The 18,258-nt window shown below is 39.0% G+C and overlaps 2 protein-coding genes and 1 long non-coding RNA gene across 7 annotated transcripts; 1 reads left to right on the top strand and 2 right to left on the bottom strand.

Annotated features, from left to right (window-relative positions):
* Window positions 1-786: 786 nt before the first annotated feature.
* ikzf4 (IKAROS family zinc finger 4) lies at window positions 787-13,719 on the bottom strand. 4 transcript variants are annotated; one of them, XM_028022464.1, is made up of 8 exons: window positions 13,623-13,719; window positions 10,027-10,081; window positions 8,684-8,791; window positions 8,256-8,555; window positions 7,985-8,179; window positions 6,240-6,374; window positions 6,010-6,141; window positions 787-4,620 (listed from the first exon to the last, which is right to left on the bottom strand). In XM_028022464.1, exons 2-8 carry the CDS (start codon window positions 10,064-10,066, stop codon window positions 3,800-3,802), a joined length of 1,731 nt encoding a protein of 576 aa, XP_027878265.1. In that variant the 5' UTR covers window positions 10,067-10,081; window positions 13,623-13,719; the 3' UTR covers window positions 787-3,799. The 4 variants fall into 4 exon arrangements, with proteins under 4 accessions (XP_027878265.1, XP_027878249.1, XP_027878257.1 ...); XM_028022448.1 differs by lacking the exon at window positions 13,623-13,719 and adding an exon at window positions 12,866-12,979; XM_028022456.1 differs by lacking the exon at window positions 13,623-13,719 and adding an exon at window positions 12,866-12,979 and having other exon boundaries at window positions 7,985-8,152.
* LOC114147832 (uncharacterized) lies at window positions 13,137-15,745 on the top strand. The gene is made up of 2 exons (XR_003596145.1): window positions 13,137-13,227; window positions 13,306-15,745. It is a non-coding gene; the product is annotated as an uncharacterized LOC114147832 (long non-coding RNA).
* On the bottom strand, window positions 13,745-17,635 carry dnajc22 (DnaJ (Hsp40) homolog, subfamily C, member 22). Of its 2 annotated transcripts, XM_028022486.1 has the most exons (5): window positions 17,534-17,597; window positions 17,205-17,259; window positions 16,465-17,068; window positions 16,088-16,380; window positions 13,745-16,001 (listed from the first exon to the last, which is right to left on the bottom strand). In XM_028022486.1, the coding sequence occupies exons 2-5, from the start codon at window positions 17,214-17,216 to the stop codon at window positions 15,825-15,827; spliced, it is 1,086 nt and encodes a 361-aa protein (XP_027878287.1). In that variant the 5' UTR covers window positions 17,217-17,259; window positions 17,534-17,597; the 3' UTR covers window positions 13,745-15,824. The 2 variants fall into 2 exon arrangements, with proteins under 2 accessions (XP_027878287.1, XP_027878297.1); XM_028022496.1 differs by lacking the exon at window positions 17,205-17,259 and having other exon boundaries at window positions 17,534-17,635.
* Between the last annotated feature and the right edge of the window lie 623 nt (window positions 17,636-18,258).

The raw sequence follows: 18,258 nt of genomic DNA, 5'->3' as shown, positions 1-18,258 counted from the left end.
CTTTGACTCTAGTAAATACAAGAACTTTAAAACATTGAAACACTAGAGTAAACAGAAGAGGTGCTTTCTTTTAATCATAACTGTGCTGTGTACAAAATGAAGATATAAGCCTCAAAAAATTTGCATTAAATAACTCATAATAAAAGCTATACAGGAGAAATTTGTTTTTGCCCAATTAATAATTTTTTTGAAGATCATTTTATTTTTGGATAAATTCAGTCTGCCTATGTTGGTATCCATGACTTTACGGTCAAATGGTTTATTTGCTATGTGATGGATGGGTCCTTCTTGGTTATGACTAATAATGCAGTGTATTTTTATCCAATGCTCTTCCGTCTGTAGGAGTGCCACAGGGTCTCATTCGTGGTCCCCTAATCTTTTATCTGCTGTCATTTGACGTGATTGTATCTGAGCACCATCTAAGCAGATCATCCACTGCTTAAATGAGCTTTAAAATCAGGTAATAGTGACATTCATTAAAAAATTATTGAGAGTAGTATATGAAATTTTTCACATGCCTTTTTTGTTAAATAAAATGTTAATTAAAACCTCAAAATCGACACTCCTTTTAAACTGTTTATCCTTTAAGGGATCTGTGTCTCATTTCCTATCAGAAGTGTCTAAATGAAAATAAATTCAAATCTAAAGTTGCCAAAAGTATAATTTTGACAGTCCTTGTAATATAATACTTATATAACAACATTATTTTTCTGAAACATCAAACTTTATCATTCTTATGGTGACTAAGCACACAGACTAGGTTGCAATCAGTCAAGCTGGACAGAATCAATTTTTACAATAAATGCAACTTTATTGACAGTAAAAAGTTTTGAAAATATCAAGGAGCACGCAATTTGTAACCGCAAAAACATCTTGGAAAGCGACATGACCTTTTTTAATTCTTTTTTCCCCCCCTAGTTTTATTGAACTAATGAGGCAGTTGTACATCTCGAACTTTGAGGTAAAAGTGTTTTTTGTTATTTTACATCATTCACAAAGGGTTTTTATTTTATTTTTTAGAACATTAAGTCATCGCGAGGAGGGGACAAATAAAAACCCATGTCCCGTTTTTACTTCACATTTCAAAAATAATTCACAATTCGGGTAAAAGGAGAAAATGACAAGCACCCATGCTATAGTCCATTCACACACACAAACACACCCCAGCATACATATCAAACCCAAGTGCATTTACATATATATATATACATATATATATATCTTTTTTTTTACTGTTTTCAAGTACATTTTGCTTGCTAGTAGAGAAACTCAGGTTAAACTATAAAGCAGCAAACCAACAACAATAAGTAAGAATACTGAGTTTGGTTTCTTTCATGTTCCCGATATCAACATCATCAAATCATTCACCATACTGTAGCAATAAGGTATTTGGGTGCTATAAAGAAGCAGGAGGTAACATTTCATGAACTTTGAGGAATATGCTGGATAAGATTTGGAATATAGCTGATTAAATACACCAAGGCAGAAACAAACGACACTAAGTAGATAATCACAAGTGAGATAATAACAGAAGAGATTCAAACTGATTTGCTAATAATTCATCTTTAAATAATTTCTTAAATCACTTACATTATGGAACTTGTTTAAAATCTCAGCTGCGGCCGCTGAGTGCAAAACCACAATGGGATTGTTTTAGCTGAGCTGACGGTTCAACCCTCACCGGTCCCGAAGCAAGGTGCAGAAGGCCGGCTCCAGTAAAAACTCACCACCTAAACCAGGTGGTCAGTTATTGTCACTGTTAAATTCATCAGTGCAGTAGAACAATCACAGGTAACAACTCTGTAAAGCAGTCAAGTGCTTCAGTAAAGACGTTCATATGTAAGCAGGGAACCTATTCTAAAAAGTGCAATCCTGCAGAGAGGTAGAGCACCCTGGGTCCATTCAGCGAGGCTCTTATAAGCGACGAAGCTCATGGTCTGATCTGCACCAGTATCCTAAAACTCACTTTTGAAATCTAAAAGCCTATTTCATCCTAATTTTACTCAATGAATCAGCTTCATCCTGAGGCTCTGTTCCACACAGTTAGCTTTGCACCAGGCATGGGCATCGGTATCGATGTACCTATCTTTTGTCAAACCGTTTTCATGGTTTAAAGTCGTTTTAATGACATGTAAGAGAAACGGCAGAGTTAGTTTTCTGTTTGCATGAATCATAGAGCAGCACTGTGATATTTCCTCCTCCACCTATTTCTGCATACTGCAGGTCATCTAGCTCAGAAAAGGCACTTCCATCCTTCCATTGTCGACAAAAAAGTTTAATTTGATTGTTAACAGGGAAAGAAACGGGGTGGAAAATACCAGACCTCCACCCATCACATCTATTAAATCTTTTATAATTACTAAGGTTGCTGGTAATTTCACCCCATCACTTTTTCATACCTTTGCAGTTTTGATCATTTTGTACCAAAGTTTTCTCATATGAAATGTTGAAGCTTTATACCTGCCGGAAGTTTCATACCCACTTCGTCAACCAACAACTAAACGTAATTTTCTACATTCTACCAATTGTCTTGTCTAAAACAATGTGGCTATGTGATCATAATAAACGATCTCTATTTCAGTATTAACCAAAATATCAACTCTAATGACATGCCACATGTCAACAGAGTTAAAGAGCCAAAGTGGGGATAAAAATCTGAATAATTACAAATATAATGTGACAAGACTGTTTTGCCTAAAATACTGCAGCAAGACGTCATCATGGTCAGATTTTTGTCACGTTTTTATGAATTGCTAAATGTCATCAAATATTTTTAAAAATGGCTACAAGTATAAATTTAAGAAACATGCAATTTGGACAGTTTTAAGACCTTTTCAGGCCTAAATGTTTTGACTTTTTTACATTCAAACACCCTGCAGAAACATTGTCAATTAACCAGCAAATGTAAGCTTGCCATAGTTCAGTGCTGCTTTATGGAAAGCAAGAGGCCTAAAGCAGAAAATATCAAAATAACAATGAGTAATTAAAAAAAGATAAACAATTTCATTCAATTTTACCTAAGTTATTTTTGTAAATACAGTGGTGCCACCAAAGCAAAGTATTTCTTTCAAAAGATCTGACACTGTGGTAACCTCATACCAGCCCATGCCTGCTTTGCACACTGTTGAACCGTGCTGTAAACAATATGTGTTCCTACAGCAGTTACCACTGTAGGAGTTAAGGCAATCCACATCTGTGCTTCGTCTGTGACAAAAGCTCGTCCCACACTCAGAGGCACACAGCTCTCCGTGCACTTGCAGCTCACCCGACCCAGAAAGCACCCTCCTCAGCCGCTGAAGCAAAGCTCTCAGTGCATACTGAATAAAACCTGTTTTTGATAAATGCTTAAATGCTTTCAATAACTGCATGTGAACATGACCTCTTGGATGTGATTGTTTCTAAAATCACCGAGGAAAGGATGGCTAGTCGGGTTTCTTGAGCACCAGTTCTCCACTGTTTCTTTTTGTGTGGGTGTGTGTTTGTGTTGTGTGTGAGTGTGTGTGTTCAGAGGAAATCCCCAAAGAAGGCACTTCTGAGGCAAAACCTGTAGTTTGCCATGCGATTTGATAAGGGAGTGCAATCAGTTACACAATTCAATTTGTCTAAACTAATCTAACTGATGCGTTAAAAAGATTTTTTTTTTTTTGCTCACTTGTGTCATGTAGGATATAAATCCACAGCAAGCTCAGGATTTATTTGACTTAAACTAGGGATTTAAAATAGCTGATCTGGTGCAGAACAAACATGAGCCCCCTTTTAGATTATAGCAGTTTACCCCTCCTTGTGCAACCACCTGTCCTCAGCCCACCTGGTGCTCTCCGCGGCTAATGTGAGAGGAAAACTCGTAGCGGTCCTGGCTGGGATGCCCGCAGATGTTGCACTCGAAGGGCTGGCGGAAGCCGTGGCAGCCCATGTGGATCGTGTACATGACGTGGTCCAGGAAGAGGATGCAGCAGTGCCGGCAGTAGAAGGAGCGCACAGGCCTGCCCCCCCTGTCCAAAACTTGGAAATTGTTCCTGGAGGAGAGAGGCGAGCCTGGGTTTCTCTTTACAACACCTGGGAGAACAGGAACCCCTCTATCCCACTCTGGGTCCAAATCTTTGGCCTGGCTGGGGCTGATGGTGGGATAGCCGCGGGGCAGTGCTGGGGTCAGATAGTGGAGGTGATGGTTGTTGGAGGTACTTGTAGGGGCTGTAGCCCTTGTGCTCTGCTCTTCCGCTGTGCTCTCTGTGTCTGTAGAGTCGGGGCAGCCGTTGGGCGAGGTGGTGTGGCTGTGAGCCGAGGGCTGGTCGTCCCGGGCTTCGCCTGCCTCCCGCCCATGGAGGCCAAGGGACATTGCTGCGAGCCCCACTGCGCCGTGGGCTCGGGGGCCCTGGGGAACCACGCCACTGTTGAGGGAACCCACAACGGTTCGGAGCTCTGCCACGAAGCCAGGATGGAGCGGAGGCAGCGAGGGCGATTCCTGGCTCTCGGCTTTACTTCTTGCGAAGTGGAGGTGTGAACTAACCAGACCGGATGAATCTCCAGCAGAATGGGAGCTGAGGAGATCCCCTTCCTTTTCAGAGCCAGAGGACAGTTCATAAGGTGCTTCTGGTGGTTGAAGGTGCATGTGCTTTTCTCCTGCAGAAGAAATGTGGCACTGATAAATTCTGCTTAGGGTGGAACTTCACACAGAGTGATAATATTTGATGGTTCATCCCAGCGGTTCTTGACTTTTTACAGGAAGTCACCATCTTGCACCCAGCACTCTATTGCTGGGATGCAAACTTTCTTCTTTTAATCATTCAATTCAAATTTATTTAATCAAGTACAGCACATTAAACAATGTTGCATGTTGAAAACAGAGCAACTCTTTGTACATAGGTAATATGTATTAGAAGCCACAAACATTATGTTGCTATCAGGGTCCTGTCTTGGTACTGGCTGGATAATTGGCCAGTCTTCTTGGGCCACAATTAAGAGTTAACACCAAACTGTGTCAAACTTTTCACTCATCCAACCGAAACTGTTACTTTTGTGGAAAGGCAAGTGGTTAAGATGGGTATGATCAGCATAAACTGATCAGTATATGGTCAGCATAATCTGATCATAAACTGATCTGGAGACTGCTACAACACCACTGTCACCATTTACAGTGAAGTACATTTAGCATCAACATGGACTGAGAGATTGCTGACTGAGAACGAAGTGCCTGTTACAAAATAAACGCTTGAAAACTTAGATGGACAGTCCAAATCTTTCATAGAGAAAAGTTTCATCGTCAGATAAGACAAAAGATTAAGCTAAAAGTTATTTATGGCTAAGAGTATGTATGAGGAGTCAATTTTTGGCTTTCAAACAACAACATTGAGTTATGTGTCAAGTGTGGTGATGACATTATAATGCTGAGGGTCTTTTTCCCTCTCAATAATATTCTTGTATCCAACAAAGTGAATGAAATAATACAGGAGGACTACCTCTAAATTATTTCGTTTCACTTCAGGTTGATGGCTAAAACAATTGCCTGTTTCCACAGGATGATCCAAAACTGATTTTGGAGCAGATGAAGCAAGCCAACATCAACTTTTGGAACGACTTCGATATCGTATTCATAAGAAAAAATATGATCTATCTTTTAAAGCTGGGTCTATTGCAGATAACTAATCAATCTGAGGGAGCTCTCCCATTTCTGCCAAGACAAGTGGTCAGAAATCTAGTCAGAATTATGCTGGAAGTGTGTTTTTGTTATTATCATATTGTTATTATTGGGGGTTATTGTTATTGTTATTTAAGAAGTGAGTGAATACCCTTGACCCAGTGACCCATATTTTGAAAAAGAAAATCCTCTTCACAGTTAATCAAGTTGTTGTTTTCACATTGCATCGAGGTGGTAGTATAATCATATCACCTCAGAAGACACATCTGTCAACTGCAATATGAAACGTCCAAAATTATATTTTCATGCTGTTGATGAGCAAACATTTGACTGGTGAGGTAAATCCGAGGTATTACAGTGTCAAACAAGCTCACCCAAAAACTTCTGTGGTGTTGACCTCTTTCGTTTGGTTATGCTGACAGTCAGTCTGTCCACAAACGGCCTTTTCTCATTGGACGGCTGCAGTACGGGTTTAGTGATGCTCTCCATATTTACAGACTCTTCACCTGCACAGGGAGAAGCCCAAGCTCAATAACACTGACACATGAACTAGTATTTGTTAATTGATAAAGGATTTGGATTTCTACTATGTACGACGTGTTACCAGGTGGCATCTGAGAGTCTAGTGTCTTCATGTAACTATGGCAGCGCTCCAGATGTTCCTCCAGTGTGCTCTGCTGCTTATAGCTGCGACTACAGTAGTTGCACTTGAAAGGTTTCCCCACCGTCGGGGAAGGAACTGAAAATCAGAGGGAAAACATTTTAACGATTGCTTGTCGAGCCAGAGACGTAACAAACCAATAACAAATTATTCTATTCATGACAGAAAGTTAGAGATTTTGTGCATCTATTGGAGGGGATTTTTACTGACGAAGTAGCACCGATATCTTGGCTTATGAGACTGGATTTTCCCTTCGATTAGAAATTCCTGAGATCGATATTTGAAGCCCGAAAGTGACGGTAAAGGAAGCGCCTAGCCCCTCACCGCAACCTTCTAGTTTGGTAAGCCATCGGAAGCGCTGACGTCAATTCACTGTAATCCAGTTCGCAGCGATGGTTTCTCTGTAAATGAACCTGTGCGACCCGATCACATCCAGCCAGAACAATTGCATCAACACTGTATGTGAACACCTGCTGTTCACGTATGTTCTCAAAATTGAAAGCGCACTCACATGATTTCCTGTTTTTAAATCTGTAAATGTCACGTTTTTTGTTTTTTTTTACAGAAAATTGTGATGAAGACCTACTTCCTTTGAGTTTCAAAGAAAGGAGAAATGGACCAGTCTAGTAAGTGTACCCACTTGTAGCACTCTTTTACTTGGTTATACTCAATCACTAATTAAGTTCAATGTGTAAGAGCGCATAGGAACTGTAAAGTGGAAGGAACATGATACAAATAAAAATCTGAAAAGTGTTGTGTATTCATCTCTCTTTAATCTGATACCATAAAGCATAAATAAGTAGGTACAAAAAATAGGCTTCCGTCTCACGTAGAAGTATCTGCCAACAGGACAACTATTAGTTGAGCATGCCACAAACTCAGCGTTTATGGCAGAAAGAAAGCAGCGAGAAGTTAAGATGCTGTTCACAACAAGTAATACCACACACCAACTGACTCACACAACTTCAGTCCTAAAACATGGCGGCAAAAGCTTCATGATTTTTTTCAGCAGGGACAGGAAGGATAATCTTTGATGGGAAGATGCAAAAGACTTGAGACTGGAACAGACGTCCACTTTCCAACAGGACAACAACCCAAAACGTACAAACAGAGCCAGATTTAAGTCAAAGACTGCTGATCCAATGTGTCCATGATTTCAGTCCCTACGTGAAAAGCAGGTGGAGACATTGTCAAAAACAAGTATCAGTTCTAACTGCATCAAAAGAAGGCTCTATGAAGCCTTGATCCAAGTGGACTGGATGCAAATGAATGCTACAGTTTTAAGAAGTGACACTTTGCTTTATTGACTCTGTGGACAGTTAAAAAAAATTTAAAACATTTTTAAAGGTTTTATTGGGCCTTTATTTGAGTGTTTAGACAGGAAAGTGAGTAATGAGAGAGGGGGAGGACATGCAGCAAAGATCATCTCCACTCAGACCTCTAATGGCCTTGTTGAGTACTAAGGCCTCCTTATACAAGTTGTGCTTTGCCCCTGCGCCACCACAGCACCCCAGTGAGAACTCTTTTTTAATAGGCTTTTATGAGCTAAAGGCTGATTCTGGCTCAAATGTTGAATTCTATGTGGATGCAGAATTTGGAGATCATTACTTTCATAGGCCAGGAAAAATAAAGCAGAAACCTACTGTATGTCAATCTAGCTTTTGATGTAAGGGAGCTCCCTGATTTACCTGAATGAGTGCGCAGATGACCAGCAAGAGCATCTCTCCGACGGCAGGCATAGTTGCAAACGGGACATTTGAAAGGCTTCTCTCCTGAATGAAGTTTGATGTGGCGCAGCAGGTTGCCCTTCTGGGTGAAAGAGGCTCCACACTGGTTGCACTGAAACGGTCGCTCACCTGCAAACATGTGCATGGATGTTTGGGCTACATTAATTTATTCACCAAGTGTTAATGTCTGCAACGCTTGGTCGTGAACACCGTTGCCAACGGCTCGTCTCACCTGTGTGGCTGCGCTTGTGGACCATCAGCACATTGGGTCCTATGCAGACCATCCCGCACACCTCACACTGCAGCTTCCCGTTGGGCAGCCGGATTGGTCCCGGTGAGGACGAATTAGGAGTAGCCATCTCACTGTAGATGTTACCTCTGTCTCCTCCGGTTCCGGCAAACGCTGGACCTCCTTCGTCAGCAGGACCCACCCTGTCATCTCTCCCACCGTCGCTCCTCGCAGCCTCTTTGTTCTCAGACTGTCGGGCACCTGAAGACTCTTCGTCGCTACACAGCTCAACCTTAATGGAGTCTGTTTTGTTTGTTTTTTTTAGAATGAAAGGTAGAGGAAAATGCATTAACTTGAATACATGCTTTCAATAAAATAAACCCAATACATACTATAAGACTGAAATCATTTTAAGAGATGCAAAAGCTGACCACTTAGGGAGCGGTGAGGCGAGGACTGCTGGCTGTTGGGAGATCTTACAGAAGTGGCCCGCAACCCAGCATAAAAATCCTGCTCTGCTGATGATTCTCCTCCATTACCTGCAACACAAATATATTGTAACAAAGTAATCATAGCAAAGGGTGCACCGATTTCTGCACTCTGAAAAAATTATTAAATTACACCTTTATATTCATATTATATCTTATGTTTCTTCCAGGGACTCAAACTTCCTTAAAATTGTAGAACATTTTTACTCTTACAAAATATCTTTACCCAGTATTTCTCTGAGGAAGAAGAAAGCAGTAGTCTGGTCCAAAACTCTGCAGCAGAACCGTTAGCTGGACCAAACAGAAGAACTCGCATCTCTCCTGTTTTAATGTCTTTGTCTGTCCATTTCAAATTCACTATGAAATCCTGACTTCACACATTTTTATATGCCTAAAGCCACATACTCCAACTCGGGCCCTTCAGGTCCTCAAATCAAAGTGTACTTGTAATCTAGATGGAAAAGCCGTTAGGATCACTTTTTTCAGAATATTGGACCTAAACTGTTGCATGATCTTCCTTTGTTTTTACAGTCTTCAGATTCTTGAGTCATTACAAAAAGCAGACATTTTCATTCAATAATTTTTTTCTTAAGATCTTTTCAAATACATGTTATCTTTTGTCTAAATATCTGTATTATTGAATTAGTTTTAGGACATTTTAATCATGTTTTATTATCTGTGTTTGAAAAGAACTTTGTGATTTTAATCTAAGGATGCTAAATCCCCAAACTAATCATCTTCTATAAGCTCAACTAAATATAACAAACATATTTACAAAGAAACTACTTATATTTGGTTGCATTTTAGCAGCAAGATGATGCCTACAAAACTGTCAACTTAAATGTTTCTATGATGATGCATCTTTTAGGTCAGGCGTTTACTGGATCCTCTCTCGCTTCTTAAAGATTTGACTTTCTGTTACTGTTCACCAGCAGTAGATTTGTTTAATTTAGTTTATTTATTTAGCATTAATTCCCCACAAACGTTAAAGGCACTTCAGCAAACAGGTCCAGTTCATGTCTAATTAACTTCTTGAATTCAAATATCAGTTAATTGGTTATCCCCTATTTGTCCTCAAACCTATTTTTTTAGGCCAAAATGTCCAGCAATATATAAGAATTTAAGAGAAAATCAGAAAAAAAGGATCAAAAGCCCAAAAAAGAGGAGGGTTTCACAAAAAAATCTCCAAAATCCTTAAGAATTAGAATCAAATTTTAAAAAAATTTAAATGAAAATTTTTTCAGTACAAAACACACACACACATATATAAAAATGTTTAAATTTACCTTGTGAATATGAGCGTCCATTACATTCATCAGCATTCATTCTCTCACCAGATGCCTGAAACAATAAAACACATGTTTCAATTCATGATATTTTCTTTAAAAAATAAAATATATTTTTAAAAGTATTAAAAATAAATACCTTTGCTGTAGTTAATAAAAAATAGGCTAATCAGTTGGTGGAAACAAATGCAGAACACTTTAGGCTGTCAGGTCTGATTGTCTAATATCAAATTCACTTAAAAAATTATCTTTTTTAAAAAAATCTGAGTTCTTTCTGACTATTTCTGTATCCTGGTGAACCTCCTCTGTCTAACAAATAATAATGAAAGGCCTGACATTTATACAAATCGTCTGGTAAACAGTGTCAAAGGAGGAGTTGAAACCAACACAGAAAAGGTTTAGGGGGTTACAGGGCAAATGAAGAGCATTTTCAACATGAGTTGACACTGAATAAGAAGAAAGCAGTTAACTAATGTTGTCAGTTAACATTAGTTAACTGATAACATATATTAAGAAGTCTGTTCAAATAAACTACTTTAAAAAAATGTTAAAATTTTGACCAGTTTAGTTTTTTTTTGTCTTAATGACAGGTAAACATGATGTTTGCTGAAAGATGTTTTTCAATGAGTGTACTAAAGAAAGTTTTTTAAAAAGCAATCATGGATGGATGGATTAATGGGAATTGCTGCATTAAATTTTATTCACGGCCACAAACTAATGGTTGGTTGGGAATGGGAAATTATTATACCATTTATTGCTATTGTGAAAAAAAGCTATCATTTCAGTTATGTCAGGAATTTGTGATGTTTGCACCACCTGAAAACTATTGGTTTGGTTGGGATTCTTACTTTTGCTATTTGAAAGAGCTTTATTTCCATAGTTGCTTTTATAAAAGCAACAATTAAATACTTTTTTTTTTATGAACGATTAGTGGTGCATTTGTACCATTTTGTGTAGATGGTAAAAAAGACTATACTTATGCTTTTTTTCCCACATTTTATCATTACTTTTATAATTAGTGCAATAAGTGCCACAAATTATTGTGATAAAATTTTTAAAGTCCATATCATCCATCTCTAATGGTCAGATTTACTCCTTCAGTATATTCAGGTTTAGAACATAATTGATGGTTCCATCAGATATGATAAGTTGTCTTGGTCCTGGAGAAGAAAAGTATCCTAAGACTGTCACAATTTTGGACTGTTTTGTTGACAGACTGATTGAGCTCAGTGATATTGCTTCTGATCTGTTCTTGAAAATCTTGTGTTCAAGGAGCTTGAACACATCTTTTTAATAAAGGTTTGTGATAGTTAAGTCTTGATTTAACAAGAGGAGGAAATTCTTCTATACAAAGGGCTACCTTGGTTTGGATAACTTTATTACTTTAATGAATGGAATCATCATGTGAAAACAACTTTTTACATGTACTGAGGTTATCTATGATATGAAACCTTTAGGTGTGACATAAAAACCAGAACAGAAGCTATCTGGACCAATATCTTTTTACATCAGTGCAACCTGAAAAACAAAACAGGTTGGCTCTTTACACATCATTTTCTAATAGCAAATTCCTTATTGAGAACAAATCCTGGTTTTCTCTTTAGTCCAAACTGGTCTTAGATATTTAAAGGTTATCTAAAATGTCAGCTTTTCAGTGGAGCACAAGAAACTTTTTCCAAGTCTTTTAATTTCAATGCATTTTTATTTATTTTTTATGTGAACCAACCTTCTTTTTTAGAGTTTAACATGGAAGGAGCCGGGACATTTTTGTTAACAGTCCAAGGTGAGTAATGTCAGAGCATGTTTTTGAAAGATTTTTGTTTTTATTTCCTCTCTATTTTAATATTTTGATCTTAAATGAAACTATGTATTAAGATTAAACATTATACTAAACAATTAACATTGGTCACAGACTGGTTTGTTACCTTCTGAAGTTTTGAATAGCCTTCTGATTCTAAATTGTTTCGTTTTCTTCCCATAACAACCCAGGAGTGAGGATAACAGACCCTTTTTTTTAGTAAAGAGCTCTAAACATGCACCTGAAGTTCATTTTGTGTCTTTCAAATAATGGTGGAGTTTTAAAGTTTTTGTAGGGTTAAATAAATATCAAAGAAGTTATGAAAATTGTCACCTAAAGACCTCAACATCTGAACCAGCCAGAACTAAAGTCCTGATTGAGGGAAATCCTCAGAGACTGCAAAGCACTCATATTTTAACATAGAAATAATCATATAATGTATTTTTAATGCAGTAAAACATGACTGCCATATGTGTTCACAAGGGACAGGAAAACTTTGTTCATTTATTTGAAAGAGCAATTGTAGTTCCCAGTATAGGAAAACAACTCAAACCAGATGTTGTATTTACTCTAACTTGCATAACACACTTTATGGAAATAAAGAAGAACTTTTCTCAGTAAAATTTAACATAAAATAACTTCAACAAAGCAAACTGACGCTTAATCTAAACAAAACTTTAGAGATGTTCAGTGTGATTAAGTGTAATAATAATATCTAAAAGTTTTATTATATTATCTTAAAAGCTCAAATTGGAACTTGTACAAATCAAAGTACGTGCTATTTTTTACCCTAGCATTATATTATATTATATTATATTATATTATATTATATTCATTCTGATTTTCAGATTTTTGTTAGTTAAGGTTAAACAGGTCTTTCACCCATTTGTTATCTATTCTTACTCTGTCCACCTCCTTCATGCATAATTGCCAAATAATTAACAATAAGGGGCATATAGTGCACGTTACATAAAACAGTTATCCAATAACCAAGTGACACAGATAGATACACCGAGACCAGACACTTTCTTGCTGACTTACGTTGTCTTTAGACATAGCCGCCAACATGTTTATGTTCACTGGGAGCAGACGGAGCTTTCACGTTAGGAAACGGAAACAGACCAAGATGTACAAGGCGGCAGCACCTCTCGCTCAAATGGATGACAACAGTGGACATTGACTTTGGAGAGAGGGGGAGGCGGAGACAGCACATCTCAGGGAGAATTAATATCCTGGCATTGGCCGCGCATGGGGAGCAACAGGCGCTGATGCAGCCGGGAGACGCGCCAGCCACACCGGGGCACGGCGATTAAAATAAAATAACAGAGATAAATAAAAACAAGAGGACGCGCATCGGCACCAACCCTTGCCTTACAATCCTTTCCTGGCCTTCAGATTGTCGAGTATGCATTGGATCATATATGTTTCCAGATAAGTGTCATGCCTCACTCTCTCTGTCTCTGTCTCTGTGTCTCTCTCAGAGCATCCGCGGCTACTTGTTTTAGCCTTCTCGGAGGATTTCTGGTCCGATCTGCTCACGCACGGCTCCAGACAGCGGCGAGACGCGGCGAGACGCGGCGGCGGCGGCAGTGTGTTGCAGGAGTTGCGACTGAGCGAATTGTCCGCATGAACGCAGCTGTCATCCAACACCGAGCGCGTCAAACCGACCTGGGCTATGTTTCTCACGAGCCGTTGCTATGGCACCCGACCACAAGACAAATGGCATTCACCCGCAGCAACTACTCAAAAACACGCCGATCAAGCGGCGACGGATGGGCGGCGGAGTCCTCGTCCTTACCTGCAGGTCGATCGGCGCGCTCCTTCCTTAATTGTCTGCCTGGTTGTTTGTTTTCCCCAGCGACGGCAGCATCCCTGGGATCTTTTTTTTTTTCTTTCTGTCCTCCCTTCTTTCTTTTTTTCGTCTTTTTTTTCACCTGAAATCCAAACAACTTCCGGGCCCATGCTGGGATACAGACAGAGCTGTTGATCCAGTGATTGTCGAATGCATCGATACACACATAGGACACAAACAATATGTTGACGTTTATAGTTTCATAACAACATAGGCTCTTAGAAATTGCACAATCACAGTGAGAATGTGTGTTTTGAGCGCTATCAGTCTAGCAAACCAGCAACAGGTTTTACGTAAAGGCCCGGAATGTGTATTATTATTTTTATTATTTGCACTTATCTTGATCATTATAAACACTTATAAGTAAAAATGTTCAGTACCTGCGGATACACCCGATAATGACAGCAGGTAAAAATTAGTAATGACTTTGCTTCTTTTAATATTGCATTTGTACCACAAGATGGCAGCAAATTGTTGTTTTTGGCACAATCAAACAGGTGTAAAATTCTATTGCATTAGGCAAAGTGCAATTCTGTTATGAAACATCTGTTATGATGTTCAGGTTTTGAGAAAAATATTCATTGCAGAACTTTATTGAATAAATTTAAACAGCATGGTTATGTACAAACATAGCTCCAAATAATTGATCTGACATTTCTGTGCTATAGCCTTTTAAAATCTAATAGAGAAAACATTTTTAAATCACCCAGATAAACAATAGAATTAAAGAATTATCTTATCTTTTGCACTTCTGAAACAAACACCTGCACAAGTCTATAAGTCTTCAAATGAGTGTGAAGTTAAAAGAAAGTGATACGAGACCATACAAGGTGTTGCATCTCTCTGACTGACAGGAAACGTAATTCCATCAAGAGATCATGCCAGATGAAAAATTTATCCATCCATTTTTTGTCTATACTTGCTTTATCTATAAAGCAAGTATAGACAATACATGTTGTGTTAGCACATACTAAATGTTATGATAGCAATATATTTGTTAATAAAGCAAGTATATTGTCTATACTTGCTTTATGTTAGGTTCAGTGTCACAGGGGAGCTGGTTTCTATGTCTGCTGGGCAATAGTAGACATGCAGAATACAACATGTACAAGTGACAAGTCCTTCACAGGGCCATAATAGAGACAGGTGTCACAAACAGTCACTCATACCGTGCTTCTCAATTCCAGTCCTCAGGGCCCCCTGCTCTGCATGTTTTAGATGTGCCTCTATACCAGAACAGCTGATTCAAATGATTGCATGACATCTTCTGCAGCCACCAAGTACTACAGATGCCTGTTAATCCCCCAAAGATTCAATCCAGGTGTGTGGCAGAAGGGAAACACCTAAAACATGCAGGGCAGGGGGGCCTGAGGACCGGAATTGAGAAACACTGTTAGTGCAATTTAGAACCTGCAATTAACATAACATGCATGGTTTTGGCTGTAGGAGGAAAGGCAAAAGAACACAGGGTGTGGAAAAATGGGTTGAGTGTTCTCATTTAACTTTACCTACAGCCTAAATCTTTCCAAATTGGAAAGTTCTAAAAATCAAATAATAATTTTTTAAAAATCCATCAAGGTAGATTTCAAAGCACACTTCCTTTCAGAACACAGAACTGAAAGAAATAATGAGGATGAAATGGGATTTACATGCAGAAAGGCCCAAATGTGAATCTGCATGTAGAACATGAAGATGAAGTCAGAATCTTGTTTGGTGCCATGCCAATCCAATGGAACATGTGAAGCTGCCTGCCTGATAAAAAAATAAATTTCCCAAATTTCCAAACATATGGACAATGTAGAGACAGGTAAATTTGCCCGGAAGGCAGCAAATGCAACAGTGGACATTGATATTTTAGACACTTTTCTTGTTCCATCAGTCAAGAACTGATGATGATGACAAATCTTCCAAACAAACAAACAAAGAGCACTCAAACCTTGCTTAAGAAATGCCTCTCAACATAATAACATGTCCTGCAAACCCTGCAAAATGTATCTGAAACCAACTGACGATTTATTGTAGGAACTGCAACTGAGAGATGCTCAATAAACAAGACATATATCTCTGTACAAGTGATTTGTCATGTATCCACAAACAGATCTTTTTTTTAAACTCAAGGATGGCCGATATGTAAGAAAAATAGCACTACTATTTGAATCTCTGGGGTTTGTGCCATCGCATCAAGACCTCATAAGCTTCCTGGACCTTCATGAACATTTTCTCAGCATCGTTGTTAGGGTTGTGGTCTGGATGCCATGTCTTGGCCAGCTCCCTGTAGCTTCGAGTTATTTCCTCAAGAGATGCCTCTGTCTCCAATGACAACACCTGGAGTACAAACATTCAAACACAACGAGAATGTCAACCAGAATCAGGGTATGGACATATTAACTCATCACTCATAGCCTGCTCACCTTTAGCGCCTCTTTTTCTCTGTGTGTGTACTCTTTCAGCAGTACTTCCAGCACCTTCCTCCAAGCCTCTTCGTGGTACCCCCCTCCAGTCAGTGCACACAGGATGCGGTATGGAATTAAAAGAAAGTATTCCAGCACACTTCTGAGCCAAGGCAGGAACCAGAAAATATCCAGCAGTGCAGCTATTGAGTCAGACAGGTAATACAGTGTGGCTGTAGTGTTGTAAAAAAAACAATAACCCAGTGGAGCAGAGAAGGCAAGGCAAGCTAGACCAATCCTGTAAAGCCGTGGACCTGAACGAAACATGGAGAAAATGTAGTTTCAGCTGAGTTTTATAAATTCAAGTAAGGGATCTTTGAGTATGTAAAGGAGCTCACCTAGTTTCTGCTGGCTGCCAAGGGCTTTTGGAGGTTTGAACCTGCGGTGCTGTGAAGCAGTGATGCTAGCCGCCAAGCTTATAGGAAGAGGTGAGAGAGAGCTGCCGTAGAATATTGGTGATGTCACAAGACACGCAGTGAGGGTTTTTTGGAGATCTGCAGTCTGTTGACCAACACTGGACACCAAGTGAACCCCTGCACCCACGCTTAGGGGCAAAACGATCAAGTAGAAGAAACTGAGGGAGTTTAGTCCAATGAGAGCCACCATGCCAAAGTAGATCCCAACACACACCTGCCCCGCAAATCTGACGGGGCTGACAGGTGGGAGTCCCTCTTTGGGCGGCCCTCTTTCTTTTTTTGTATCTCGATTAGCCTCGCTGACATAAGTTGGAATACGTATGAGCTCTCTTGCCCAACCAAAGCCAAAACCTCCCAGAGTTAGCATCCACAGCAGAGCATGGCTGTCTCTCCCTAAGTAGAGATGGTGAAGACCCAAAGGCCCACCCATCGCCCACAGGGCGTAGGCTACTAGGACTCTTTTCACCATACTGTTGTAGCAGTGGATCAGTTCCTGCTCTAGTGAGCTGTCATCCTTGTTTAGTTCCTGCAATGAAGTGACAGAATTATGTCTGCTTTCACATTTGAGAGTGTTTTAAAAAATTGTTATTAAGAAGGACTGAGTTTATTTGTTTTTTGGTGGGGAGAGGGGGTTAACCCATGTGAGCTATTCTGAAACTCACATGATGCCACATGTCGTGATTTCCTGATCTTATCTGCCAGCTGTTCCAGTCATTTCTGGCAGAAAAGTCAGAGGGATTTTTAATCTCTGCGATTCATGTCCCTACTTGGATTAATATGTTATATAAATGGGGTTTATTTTAGCTCATAATCATCAAGTCATTTACTTTGACATCCCCAGAAATGAATGCCGTTGAAAAAGAATCATATGAACTCTCTAAGCAGACTGAAAAAAAAAAAAGATTTCAACCAACTTTCTCTATTCACCGAGCCCATCTGTTCCTTTCACAAATTTAGTATTTGGCTTTGTCATAAAGGCTGTTTTACTTACGTAGTTCTTAGTTTAAAAATCTTTATCCTGAGAAATCCTTTTCAGTGCTTTCCGCCGTTGAAGTTGCAGCACGTTGTTGCAACAGTTGGACTTTGGATCATGACAATAAGATTACACAGCAGCCTAGATATGGAACATCATAATGACTGGTGGAATAAAAACAAAGTGCTTGATGAGCACTTTTTAAAAACAGGATGCTAATGTTATAAGCTTTGAAGATTTTTAATTTATTAGAAGCCTTGAAGGAAAAATAGCTTGCTGAAACATTGACAATTCAGTACATTCAAAAATAGTTTCAAATGTTTTCCAGTGGTAAAAATGAGAAACATTTGTTAAAGATACAGCTGATTAATCAGCAATAATAAAATGTAAAACATTCTACAAATCAAGAATGATATAATTATGCATGTTGCTTCGATTGTAAGGCTCTGGTGTGCAGAAAAGCATAGGTTTTCTGCTGCATTGTTCCCTTGTTTTACTCACACAAACAATGATCTTGGTGTTTTCTATGTATACTCTGAAGTCAGAGTTTCTGACAAATGTCCCTGAAGTCCAAATTCTGACTGGGAAAGTTCTCCAATAAGCCTCATTTTACCTTCCACACAATATCTAATATGAGTCGACTCCCATGCATATGAAATGTATTGAAAGAAGCTGATCTAAACAATTAAATCTGTGGCATCCATGCTGCACAATATTTATTTGAAATCATATTCATTTTAGAG

This window comes from Xiphophorus couchianus, chromosome 1 (assembly GCF_001444195.1).
Source record: "Xiphophorus couchianus chromosome 1, X_couchianus-1.0, whole genome shotgun sequence".
Taxonomy (NCBI): Eukaryota; Metazoa; Chordata; class Actinopteri; order Cyprinodontiformes; family Poeciliidae; genus Xiphophorus; species Xiphophorus couchianus.
Note: the sequence above shows the minus strand (reverse complement) of the source record. Positions and strands in the feature narration are given on the sequence as shown.